Source organism: Lucilia sericata, unplaced genomic scaffold (genome assembly GCF_015586225.1).
Source record: "Lucilia sericata isolate MDLA Ls3-8-SP2 unplaced genomic scaffold, ASM1558622v1 Contig000007F_arrow, whole genome shotgun sequence".
Lineage (NCBI taxonomy): Eukaryota > Metazoa > Arthropoda > Insecta > Diptera > Calliphoridae > Lucilia > Lucilia sericata.
The window spans coordinates 1,711-15,658 of NW_023994048.1; the positions used below are offsets into that span (position 1 = coordinate 1,711).

Sequence of the window (13,948 nt, forward strand, 5' to 3'; positions counted from 1 at the left end):
AAAACCTAAAATACAAATAGCATGTAACCGCATTAAATGAAGTTGTCCACTATATAGGTGAATTCTTCGAATGCAAACTTTACACGCTGGCGATGGAAGCACATTCAATAACGTGCATACTGCTACTCTTTTCTAAACCTTAGAATAGTATTACGTAACTGGACCATCTACATGCTAAGCAATAGATGGATAAGCTGCGAGCTGTACGATATAACTGTCAGAAAAAGGGTATTTCGCGGTACATCACAAGGTGAACTAGAACAGAACTAGAACAGAACTAGAACAGATCTAGAACAGATCTAGAACAGAACTAGAACAGAACTAGAAACAGAACTAGAACAGAACTAGAACAGAACTAGAACAGAACTAGAACAGAACTAGAACAGAACTAGAACAGAACTAGAACAGAACTAGAACAGAACTAGAACAGAACTAGAACAGAACTAGAACAGAACTAGAACAGAACTAGAACAGAACTAGAACAGAACTAGAACAGAACTAGAACAGAACTAGAACAGAACTAGAACAGAACTAGAACAGAACTAGAACAGAACTAGAACAGAACTAGAACAGAACTAGAACAGAACTAGAAAAGAACTAGAAAAGAACTAGAAAAGAACTAGAACAGAACTAGAACAGAACTAGAACAGAACTAGAACAGAACTAGAACAGAACTAGAACAGAACTAGAACAGAACTAGAACAGAACTAGAACAGAACTAGAACAGAACTAGAACAGAACTAGAACAGAACTAGAACAGAACTAGAACAGAACAGAACTAGAACAGAACTAGAACAGAACTAGAACAGAACTAGAACAGAACTAGAACAGAACAGAACTAGAACAGAACAGAACAGAACAGAACTAGAACAGAACTAGAACAGAACAGAACTAGAACAGAACTAGAACAGAACTAGAACAGAACTAGAACAGAACTAGAACAGAACTAGAACAGAACTAGAACAGAACTAGAACAGAACTAGAACAGAACTAGAACAGAACTAGAACAGAACTAGAACAGCACTAGAACAGAACTAGAACAGAACTAGAACAGAACTAGAACAGAACTAGAACCTGACTAAATCCTGACAAAATAGAATTTTATATTCATTTATATATTTGTGTTAACTTAGTAAACGATTAACTTTTTTTCTATTTAAAACAAAATTCAAATTCCTGCGTTGAATGTTGTGATGATTGAATATATTCTATTACTTAATATTTATTTAAAATGTTTATTAATTATTAGCATTTTAGCACATATAGAGCTGCATTTGAGCTGTTTGTTTTAGTTGAGTAATTTTTGTTTGCACTTATTTCTAGAGTTTTTGTTTTTAAATTTAAATATTTATTAACTATGCAATTTATTTAATATTTTATTTGGAAGCTACATATTTTTTTGTTTTTCATTTTAAATTTACTTTTTGTTTTTTGTTAAATGGCACTGCAGTATATTTTTTTTAATTTTAATAAGGTGGGAAAACAATTTAGAATACATTCTTTATTAGTTTATAATTAATTAATTAATAATAATTTTTATTTTAATTATTAATATTAAAAAATTCTCAATATTATATTCATAGCCATGTAGTGGAAACCTAACATTTAGCTTATTTATTTAAAAAGGCAAATGTTTTCACCGGTATTTTTTGGGGTTTGGAGATAATATTGAGAATTTCAATTCTTGTTTTGCTATTTATATAATTATGTATAAACTAGTCTAAAATTTATTTTTTTTTTGTTATTTGTATGAAAATATTTTAAGTGTTTTTAAAAACATTTTTTTTTTTGGTTTACCATCTGATCTGATTGGTTTTTATATATATATGCATGTAAGTATGCATATATGTTTGTATATAATATTCAATAATATTTTCAATTCAATATTGTATGCATTTTTTAAAAAAGCATGTCAAATAACAAGTTTAACAATATAAATGTTTTTTGTTTGGTTTTGTTAATATTATTAATAATTTATATGTTTTTTTCTTTTGTTAAGATATTGTTCGTATAAATAATTTGTTTTACATTTTTTTTGTTATATGTTTTTTTAATTATTTCTTAGCATTTTTGTTTTTTTAATATATGTTGTATGTTCCCCAAATATGTAAAGTGAATTATTTGTTCTTTTTAAATAATAATTAATATTATGTAATTTTTAATTTGTTCGAAAACGATAAAGGTATAAATAAATTATAATACATTCTTAAGATTAAAGTGCTAAATTGGGTTATTATATATTTTCAATGACAAATCAGGTGTTTCAATGAAATTACCTTTCAGACTTTCAAACTTACATATTTATATATTTTCGAAGAGTAGTCGACAGAAGACTAGGTCTCAGAACTACTGTAGAACAGGAACAGTACATAGAGTCCCATCTCCTCTGCTACTGCACGACATTTGGCGATATTAGAAAGAGTTCCTTTGACTCTCCCTTTTTCAGGTATCCATATAATCTAATGATAGTTGGTATTAGATTTGAAAATAAAGATTGTGAAGATATAGAATTGAATTCTAGAAAAAATTTAAAACCCATAACATTTTACTTCATGTAGTGAATGTAAGTACATATTTTATTATCGTTTTCAAAACTAGTTCCGATAATTATTCGATTCTATGAAAATCCCGTATAGTTATTATATAGATTTGATCCCTAGGATTTCACAATGGAAACAATGGAATAAGCTTTTAAATGGATGCAAGTGAGCTGCTCATGGAGTGGCTGCCCTTTGAATTTAACCTAGAACTCAAAAAAGTTGGACAAATATGATATATTTGGAAAAAAACACTATAGAACTTGAATCTTAAGTAATTGAATTCTAGATCGAACATAATACCGATAATAGTGGACTTAATGTGACGAATGTACATATTTTATTGACGTTTTGAAAACTAGTTCCGACAATTATACGATTCTATTACAATCCCGAATAGTTCTTATAAACATTTAACTCCTAGGATATTACAATGGAATCAGTTATTAAATTAAACAAGCGAGCTGTTCATGGACCTACATACAATTTCATAATAACAAATAACTTTCTGTTTAAGAATGTTGGACAAATTTGGACGAAAAACTATAGTACATTTTAAATCGATTTGATCTCGAAATTTCATCGCATACCTCAATACCCAACGTTACATTAAGGCCAATTATGTTAACGGAAAGAAGTTGGTAATGCTGTCGAACATTGTGTTACATTTTATTGTTGCAGAGGTTCTAATTTCTCATTATATTGCTTTTGTGAACTGATTGTTAGCACCTAAACTAAAATCTAAATAAGTAGAAATAGTTTTATTTTAAGCTCTTTCTGTATAAAATATACCAATAATACATATAATAGATGAGGAAAAATCATATTTATAATTATAAATTTTGGCTTTATGTATAGTGTTGTCTAAGTTTAAAGATTAAAATGGTTTAAATATGTTTTTTAAGCATTTTTTTTAAATTGTATAAAATCTAAAATTTTAAATATATTTTTGTTTAAGTTTTTTTTTTTTAAGAGTAGTTGTTGTGGTAGTTAAGATTAATAGTATATAGTATAGATTTAGTTACAATTTAGTTTTTTATTTAATTATTTATATATGAAATTCTATATTTGGTTTTTTTGTTTTCTAAAAAAAGTTTGTTAAAATTTTATATAATATTGCCAGGTTAAAATATTTTGTTTTTTAATATTATCGTTTATAAGTGGGAAGCGTTTGATTTTGGTTCCATATTGTTGTTTTTATTAAATACTAAATCTAGGGTTTTTTCTTGTTTCTCTAATTTGGGTTTTCTTTAATTGGTCTTATGGTGCAGTATTTAAAGAACTTTATTTAGATTTCTCAAGAGAATTTGCAAAAATTTAAATAAAATTCTTTTAATACTATGTTTTCTTTAATTTTCCAAAAATTTTTATTTTTGTTTAATTTTAGTTTTGAAAGTAAAAAATTTAAATTTTTATTTTTGTTAAAAAATATTCCTTTTTGTTTTTGTAGTAGTAGAAGATTTGTAAAATTCCAATGAGAGTGTGTATAAAATTTATTTTTTTTTCTTAGAATATTTAGTTAAAAATTTTCTGCTATAATAAATTGCTTTATTTTTTAAAAAATAAATTTTTATTTCTATAGTTTTCTTTGGTTTTATAATTAAAAATTATAGATTTTTTTAAAAATAAATTTAAAAATAATTACAAATATTTTTTTGTTTATTTTGAATAAAATATTAAAATTGTTTTTTTTTTGTTATTATTAATACCATTTAAAAGTTAATAAAAAATTTTAAGAATATTTTTTTTAAGTTATTATTTTAAAAGTCTATTTTTAATTGCCAATATTTTTAATTAGTTTTTTTCTTTTTTTGATTTTTTTGGTAGTTTTAAAGTTGAAGCGGTATTTAAGGATTTAAAAATAAATAGGCTACTTTTAAAATAATTTTGTATATTGGGGTTTTGACACATTGTTTCATTCAAAATTATAAAGTAGTAAAAGTTTTGAATTGAAGTTAAAGAAAGAGTACAATTTTGAATGAAACATTGATTTTTTCAGCAGGGAAAATATTCAAATGTTATATATATAGTTCAAAGAAAGAGATTTTGAGTTGATTAGAACATTTTCAGATGGGTGTGAATCCAATATTTTTGTTCGTTATAAACAATATTTGTAAAGCATAATAACCTCCGAACTATAATAGTGTAGGGTATAAATACCATGAATATACTGAAAACCATGAGTTTTTAAGCTTTAGGTGAAGATCTCTCGAAGAAGAGAGAAGATATTTTAAAGTTTCAGATGACATACAACATTTTACAATTAATCAAGTTGTTTTGGCGCGGTTTTAACGTCTCAAAAAGGTCAAAAAATGAAGTTTTTCAAATTTCAAGATCTCAAATTCCAGATTCCATTTTTTACGAAACTGTAGAGAATGCTTAATATACTCTTGGATTATATAATTTGGTAAAAAAAATGTCTAAATATTTAAAAATAAATATTGAATTTGTTTCCCTGCTAATATCAGGAGTTAATATTTTTGTCTATCTGTATAATCTGTCTATACGTAAGTACGTACATATGTATATATACTAATTAAAGGTACTGGATTTTTATATATTTTTCAATCTCATTTTGTTTTTTTTTTTTTTTTTTATTAATTTAAATGCAATTTGTTATTTTTTTACTTAATAATTCCAATAATAATTGTAGAGGTTTTATTTTACTCAATTAATTTAAAAACAACTAATTTTCTTTGTAATTTAATGAAATGATTATCAATTTTTTAATATGCCTTTGTTTTAATTTTTGTTTTATATGTATGTAGGATTTGATTCTGGGTTTTAATATCTTAAATTTAATATACATATGTCGGGTGTATGTTTTTTTTTTCATTTTATTAAATATTTATAATTCAGCTAAAGCACCATATTTGTTAATTAATATTTATGTATAAATAATTTAATGAAAACACTTGTTTTTTATTTTGTTTAATTTAATAAAAAAATATGTTTTAAAATTTAGATATACTAAAGTAATGATTTAAGCACTACAATTAATGTATTGTAGTGCTTAAATTGTTATCTACGACATTATAGAGTAACTAGTGAAACTGCTGGTTATTGACTATATACATATGTATATACATGGTAGTTAAATAAGAATTGAAAAAATTGGTAATGGAAATAAATATTAAAAAATTTTAACCTGTCATTTAGTTTAGAAAAATAAAGGAATTTTAATAAAAATTGACACATAGCTTGTCTTAATTTCGCTTTAATTTATGAAAAAATTATTACAAAAGATTTTCGAAAATTATAAAAAGGGTTTGATTAAATAATATTTGTATACCCTTCACCTTCGTGAGAAGGGTATATATGTATATATCGTCGGTCCATGTACAAGCTCTTTGCTGAAGAACTCGAGCTATCTAATCTCTTACCATAGTAGCCCCGTTGCGGAATGACAGGCAGTATGGGATCAATCCCAATGTAAACCCCGACAAGGAAAAAGCAATTACTGGTCTAAAGTCAATAGAAGGGGCGACAAACCCCAACATCAGGTGAAATAAATCTTCCGCCCTTATGATGTCATGCAAGATTGCATTATTTCAAATGCTATCCCAATCAATTAATGTCCCATTCCAGTGCATTCCTTAACCTCTTAAAGCTCGCACAATTTGCATTTTCTTTTGCAATAATAATAAAATTTGAAGGTTATTTGTTACTCTATTATGATCTTATTCCAGCTACATTTCAATATTTATCAAGTATCTTTAGTATATTTAAATGTTATATCCATTTGTTATACATATATTTTTTTGGATTTCAACTTTAAAAATCAAATGTTATTCATTAAATAGTTTGGCTTTAATTACTAATATTTTATTATCAGTTTATTATTTTTTTTAATAATATATATTTATTTAATACAAACTAATTTATTGTTTATTTTTTTATTTTATTATTAATTGTTTTTAACAATTTTTATTATTTTTCCTAACTCAAAGTATTTGAAGCGAGTTTTTAGTTTTTGTTTTAAACATGTTTCTGTGTTTTCAAATTTTTTTTTTCGAAATATGTATTGATTTTAAGTTTCAAACAAAATTTTTAAAAATTAAGGGGCAACTTAAAACTACAACAGAAACCATATTTAAGAGGCAATTGCGTTATATGTATATCGGGAGGCTTATTTAATTATTAGAATGGTAAATCTTTTCTATTTCATTTCCAGTTTTTAAATAGCCCCCTATAATTTCCGTTTGTTTTATGTTAAAGGATTAGGGGAAAAGGATTTTCTACTTTTTATGTTTTTTATATTTGTTTGATTTTTTTAAAATTTTCATTTATATTTATTTTACTACTGTAAAATCCCTGTATGTTGTGGATTTAAAATTTTTTTCAATTTATTTTCTTGTTGCATATTTTTAAGTGTTTTAAGTTGTGCAGTAAATACATAATTTTTAAGTATTTCTGTTTTCGGTTTTAGTAATTTGTTTTGTTTTAAATATATAATTAAAAAAATATATTTTTATAAAAAAAATAAAAAAAAAAAAAATTTAAAAACAAGTTCTTGAAAATATAGATGATGTGATTGCGAAAAATATTCATACATATACATAAATATTAGCGATAAAGGATTGTTTTTAAAAATCTAACCTCTGAATTAGTGTATCGTATCGAAAAATTATTTCAATATTTTCAAGTCGTGTATTTTGCGAAACTTCGAAACGGAAAATGAGTTGCTGGTTATTTAAAGTAGAGAATATATTATTGGGTAAATAACTTCAATTCTACAAAAAACATTCAGAAAGAAGAACAGAAAACAATTTTTAAAATTTTGTATGAAAACTACTTAGTTTTTGTTAGTGTTTTTCATATAAAATTTTAAATATTGTTTTATATTCTTCTTTCTAAATTTTCTTTAAAATAGTTTAGTTTATTTTTTTTTAATTCATAAAAGCCTAAAGCTAATTAACCCTCTGGGACCGATGAGAAGTTTTTTGAACTATTTTCAAAGATTTGTGTTATATTATAATATTTTTTTTTTTAGATTTTGTGGTATCTGTCAGGCTATTACGTCACGGCTAAATACGTGTTCCGATTTCAATAATATAACTAAATTAACATCAGCGAATACGAATACGTAGCACTAGTACTGACACTATAGATCTCACGTCAGTCCCAGAGGGTTACAAACGTGTTCCGATTTCAATAAAATATTTAAATTAACACCAGCAAATAGGTCTCAGAGGAGACTACCTAGGGACACAAACATTTTCAAAATATTCTCTATAACGATTCTAAATTTCAAGGTCGATATAAGGCACAACTTACATGATCCACTATATAAATATATGCACACTTATCCGACCTAATGTTTTGTGTTGACTATTAGAATTTTTAACATTTTAATTGCCGGAACACTGCTGTCCCTTATAACTAAATAAAAAATAAATTAACCAATCATAATAAACAAAAATGTTTTATTAAAACAAAATAATATTTTTTTAATAAAAATATAATATAAATTTGTTAAGATTAATTAAATTAAATAGTGTTCTTAAAATGTTTTTTTTTTTTTTTTTGAAAAATTAAGCAATTTGTTTTTAAATACTAATTTCCTTAAATGACTAAATTCTAAAAATTAAAATTTATAACAAAAAAAATATATAACTTCGAATAAAGCAAAAATTAAACAAGCAAAAAAAAAAAAAAACATAAAATTAGAAAAATATAAACAAAATGAAATATTCATTATATAAATAATAACAACAACAAAATTAACATCATACATACATACAAAAAAATTCCTATAAAAATGAAAAATTAAGCAATTTTTTTCCAAAATAAAAAATTGAAATTTTCTTATAAGAAACACAAAAAATATAAATAATTACAAATAAATCTAGTACAAACTAGAAAAACTAATACATATATATAAAAATAATTTTATATTAATAAGATCATTGCTAATTATAGCTGAAATTTTAGTTAAAAAAATTACCAGAGAATAGCAATAAAATTATTTGAAAACAATTTACTTAAAACAAAAATAACAAAATAATGAAAATAAACTCAAATCAAAGAAAAATATGAATATTTTTTTATAAAAATTGTTTAAAAATTAAATACACATTTTCTTTTTTCAAATACAAAATGTTAATTTTGCAAATAAAACAAAAGAATTTCATTTAAAATTATTTTTTTGTTTAAAACACAATTATAATAAAGTTGAATTTTTAAATATTAATTGAAAGCCAGCTTTCAATAAAATAATGCTGATATGTTATAGTAATAGGAACCAGAGATGAGTGCAAATATTTTAGCACTTAACAAGTTATTATTTAAGTACTTGCCCACTCATCTCTAATGAATTACATTTGTAATGATATAATAATGATAAATGCCATAACAAAAAATCAAATAAACAACTTAAACATAAAATGAAAAAAAAAAAGATTTTTCCATAAAAAAAAGAAACACAAACAGTAACTCACTCCGAAATATTAATCACCATTTAAATTATTTATAATAATTTACATATACAATTCAATTCAATGCATTTAAAATTAAATTACACGTACGTTTTTATCATTTGTTTTTGTTTCTCCAGCATTTATTATTTACTCTCTCCATTGCATTGCATTTCATTCAATTCAGTTTTATTTTAATTCTCTGCGGAAATGCTTTATAAATGAAAAGCATTTTGTATTGTTTGTATTTGTTGTGGAGGTTGTAATTGTTGCATGTTTGCCTGTTGCTGCTGTTGTTGTGCTTGCTGCTGCTGTTGTTGTTGCTGATGATGATTATTTGATGAATCCTGTGTCGTTTGTGACATAGAGGACAATAAATGTTGTTGTTGTTGTGTTTGTGGTAGTATTTGTAACTGCTGGCCACCATAATTTATGGCCTGTTGAGAATTCAACGAAGACAATGAGGTGGTTGATGAAGCCGGTCCAATGCCCACTAATGTTTGAGATTTCGAATTTCTAGTTAATGGTTTGTGATATTTAACAGCATCTGTTGAATGCTGCCATTGCCAACAAGTGCGACAGAAATATCTGTTAAAGGGAAAATGCAAAAAATGGAGAGGAAAAGTGAGAAATAAAACAAATGTACATATGTAATACATATTTTTTTGTTCAAAATTGTGTAAGAGAAAATTGTATGTGTATTTGTAGGAGTTTGACTCAATATTTTAATAATAAATTGTGTGTCTTCTCTTCTATTGTCTATATTATAGTCAATAGTCTAGTCTAGTCTAGTCTATAGTCTAGTCTATAGTCTAGTCTATAGTCTAGTCTATAGTCTAGTCTATAGTCTAGTCTATAGTCTAGTCTATAGTCTAGTCTATAGTCTAGTCTATAGTCTAGTCTATAGTCTAGTCTATAGTCTAGTCTATAGTCTAGTCTATAGTCTAGTCTATAGTCTAGTCTATAGTCTAGTCTATAGTCTAGTCTATAGTCTAGTCTATAGTCTAGTCTATAGTCTAGTCTATAGTCTAGTCTATAGTCTAGTCTATAGTCTAGTCTATAGTCTAGTCTATAGTCTAGTCTATAGTCTAGTCTATAGTCTAGTCTATAGTCTAGTCTAGTCTAGTCTATAGTCTAGTCTATAGTCTAGTCTATAGTCTAGTCTAGTCTATAGTCTAGTCTATAGTCTAGTCTATAGTCTAGTCTATAGTCTAGTCTATAGTCTAGTCTATAGTCTAGTCTATAGTCTAGTCTATAGTCTAGTCTATAGTCTAGTCTATAGTCTAGTCTATAGTCTAGTCTATAGTCTAGTCTATAGTCTAGTCTATAGTCTAGTCTGCCTGTAAACACATTTATCTTTCAATTCCAAATCAACATTTTAAAAAGAAGATTCGATGGATTTTTTATTTACCTAAAACAAGATAATTCTCGACAATAATATGGTCCGTGTTGTACACCACATATTGAACATAATGAATCTTCAAGATATGGATCAATTTGCACTTTTTTCGTAAATTTTGGTGCTCGAATCTCAATAAAAGCTGCTGAAACGGCCTTCATATATGAACGATTATTGTTAAAGGTGACACGACCCGAGCCGATGGGATATTTATATTTATCGGTATCAATACCTAAATTAAAATAAATCATAAAAATAAATAAAAACGTCTGTTCATGTTTTTTTTTCTAAAATTCGACTATTTACAACTTACCAGCATATAATACTCCATCAAATAAATCATCCATTATTTTAGCCAAAGCCTCGGCGGTCATTTTACCATGTAAGGCACCAACAAATACAGTTTTAGTAGGATCTAATTTCTGAGAAGTAGACTTGACAAAATTGGAGTCGCCAATAAGCCAGGGAATAACTTCAACCTAAACAAAAAAGCAATGACACTGTAAAAAATTGTTTTTGTAAAATAAAAACAAGAACATATTTACGTCTTTAGCTTTAATACGCCGGGAGGATATTTTAAAAAAGAAAATACCACAGCCACTATGAGGATCGTCTGTTTGCACAGCGCAGGCGGAAAGTAAAGCCTTGACTTGTTTATCCGATTCGAAAATAATATAAACATAACCCTTGGGCTGGGCGGCCTGCTGTTCCTTGCCTGGCCATTCAACTCTAAATAGAACATTTTAAAATTAAAACAAAGAACCAATTTTTTTACCGAATTAATAAACCAAACCTACTTAATCTGTCCGAATGGCTTAAAAATCTGTATCAACGAATGTTCACTTATATCCCAAGGTATGCCACCCAAAAATACTTTCGGCGAAAACTGATACAAACGATGAGAACGTGCTGGCAATTGGCCACTCCAGGTGCAGGTGGGCTCACAAAATGCAGCCGATCCCCTATAGAATTTAGCCACACGATCCAAATAAGCATCAGAACCATTGGTATTGGCATTTAGAGCATTGTTAAAATTTCCATTAGTTTGTTGTTGTTGCTGCTGTTGTTGTTGTTGTTGATGCTGTAGGGGATGCGATTGATGTTGTTGCAATTGCCAATTTTGCAGTTGATTTATGGTATTGTAAGTTTGCAATAGATTTTGCAACAATGGCACTTGTTGCTGTTGGGCTTGTAAAAGAGTTACAGCATTTAAGGCTTGTAATTTAGATAGTTCCATATCAAAAGCGGAGAGAGCCTCAAAGTTTTCTAAGTTTTGTTCATCAAAGAGATTTGTAGCTGGTGATGAACGATTTGTGGAATTTTCAAACTCGGATGTTGTTGAGTACGTTTCATGTTGTTTTTGACGTTGCTGTTGGTGCTGTTGGTGCTGATGTTGTATATTTTGAAATTGAAACTGTTGCTGCTGTTGCAGTAGTTTCTGTTGTGTCTGCTGATTGTTGCTGACATTTAGAAATTTCTGGAAAGAAACATTAAATACCTTAAATCGTAAGGGACTGTCCCAATTATGAAATATTGTGTGATATTTATGCTTTTAGCAATAATCTTCAAAACAATATTATAGATTTTCATTAAAAAAAAATTCATTGTAGTCCAACATTCAAGAGAAAGGTGTTGATTTCTTATATTCATGATAAAAAATCGAATTTTGTATAAAATTTTGTTATTAACAGTGGCCCGTTTTTAATCTATGATCATTGCAATACAAAAATTATCTCTTGTATAAAATTTTTAAAAATTTATTATAGTTCTTTAAAATAGTGGTTATATTCATTTCACTCAATGACTGTGATCATCTCTCTTAAGAAAAAGAAATCGATTTCTTGAAATCTAAATATACTTACCATCATATCAATTAAACTATTTTCATTTGATTGATTGCTATTTTGACTTTCGGGGGAAGTAGAACGTGTCGAAGTCAATCCATTTGTGTAGCCATTTTGATAAACCATGGGTATGGAATCCAAAGATAAACCATTAGCTGAAGACGAATTACTGCTATCACTATAATATCAAAACGAAATTACAATTAAAAGAAAAAAGTTTCGGTCTATTTTTTTATGTATTAAAAAGTTTTAAATTAGATTGTAGTTAAATAGTTATTCATAAAAATGTATTACCTGACTAAAGGTGAACTTTGGAAAGAGTTATTATAAAGAGATGTAGGCGTACTTGGCGATAAAGGTGCAGAACAATCGAAGCTGATGTTTCTTTGGAAAACCTTTAAAGGTGTATTTTGTTGGTGTTGTGGTGCAATATTATCAAACTATATTTTTTGTTGGTATATAGTAGAAGAAAGACAAGTGAAGCAGATAAAAAAGAAACAAACAAATATATAGAGATAGAATAGAGAGAAAGTGTTAGAGTAATAGGAGTAGAAGAGCAGTGTTTATAAAATATTTAAAATTTATATTTAAAAAAAAGTTAATGTGCAATTTTTAGTGCAGCAAACCAAGCATTATTTTGTTATTGTTAAAATGAAAACATGAATTAGGAAATTTTCAATAGTTAAAAAGAAGTTACGTGCCGCATTCTTTATTACCTGAAACATATCGAATGTATTGCTGGTCGTGGTACCGGGCGATATAGAGGATTGTGTTGAACTGGGTGTTAGAGGCATATAAGCAGCTGCCAATGAGTTTGAGTTGGTGTTAGTAGTGTTTAATGCCTCTAGATTTGTAGAGGAAATACCACATCCGCCAACGACACTACCAATACTAATACCAATACCACTGCCATTACAACTATTGTTGTCTACACCACCACCAACAGCAACATTGCCGCCTACATTAGCCAATGGCAATATATTGCTTGTCAGTGCTGTATTAGTTGGATTAGTTGAACGAGTGCCCAAGCCAAGAAATTCTGCTGTCAATGCTAAGGGATCTGCAAAATAGAGTTTGCACAAAAAGAAAAAAAAAATGACAAAAATATAATATATACTTATGTAGAGGATAAGCAAAGATAAGTATATAAATTATATTTGCCTACTTATTCTTATATCATTAAATAATATTTTGTTAATGTTTCTTTTAAGATATATTATATATAAGGATATTTGTACAATTGGGTGGCAAATATTGGAATGACCTTATTTGTTTGGATTTTGTTGTATATACTTTGTTGGTATACTGTACGAATGATTAATTGTTGAAATCAAAGTAAGCTACAAATTACTCATACGTTCTAGGGTTATAATATTAATATCTAAATACACCACTGTTCTAATATTACACCCTGAGACAAAGTGTGATGTTTCTAAACGATTGAGCCGCGCTGAATCCGAATCTGACCTCATTTTCTCCATCACATCTGTACCTGGTGTAGCTGGTGGGAATAGAACAAACGAACTCCGGTTTAACAGACTAATTGCTAACCTACCAGAGGCACACGATAAATATATTGTATAAAGATAACTAAGTTACACACAACCGGTGTTTTCTATTTGATTTTAAGTTTCTCGGTTATGTGGTTGTTGTTTTTTAGTATAAAATGTCCTTTAAAAGATCTACTTGCGTAGGTAATTTCTTATAATTTAAGATATGTATATTTAGGGTATAAATATACATACATAGATA

General features: G+C 27.0%; 1 protein-coding gene across 2 annotated transcripts in view; it reads right to left on the reverse strand.

Annotated features, from left to right (window-relative positions):
- Positions 1 to 8,650: 8,650 nt before the first annotated feature.
- LOC119602608 (cytoplasmic polyadenylation element-binding protein) overlaps positions 8,651 to 13,948 on the reverse strand; it is a 69,431-nt gene continuing 64,133 nt past the window's right edge. For both annotated transcript variants that reach the window (XM_037954221.1, XM_037954211.1), the window contains 8 exons: positions 12,913 to 13,256; positions 12,491 to 12,636; positions 12,215 to 12,374; positions 11,150 to 11,829; positions 10,898 to 11,081; positions 10,666 to 10,831; positions 10,365 to 10,584; positions 8,651 to 9,541 (listed from right to left, as the gene is read on the reverse strand). In XM_037954221.1, the coding sequence (XP_037810149.1) occupies positions 9,169 to 9,541; positions 10,365 to 10,584; positions 10,666 to 10,831; positions 10,898 to 11,081; positions 11,150 to 11,829; positions 12,215 to 12,374; positions 12,491 to 12,636; positions 12,913 to 13,256 (2,273 nt within the window). In that variant the 3' untranslated portion in view covers positions 8,651 to 9,168. The remainder of the gene's footprint in view (positions 9,542 to 10,364; positions 10,585 to 10,665; positions 10,832 to 10,897; positions 11,082 to 11,149; positions 11,830 to 12,214; positions 12,375 to 12,490; positions 12,637 to 12,912; positions 13,257 to 13,948) is intronic.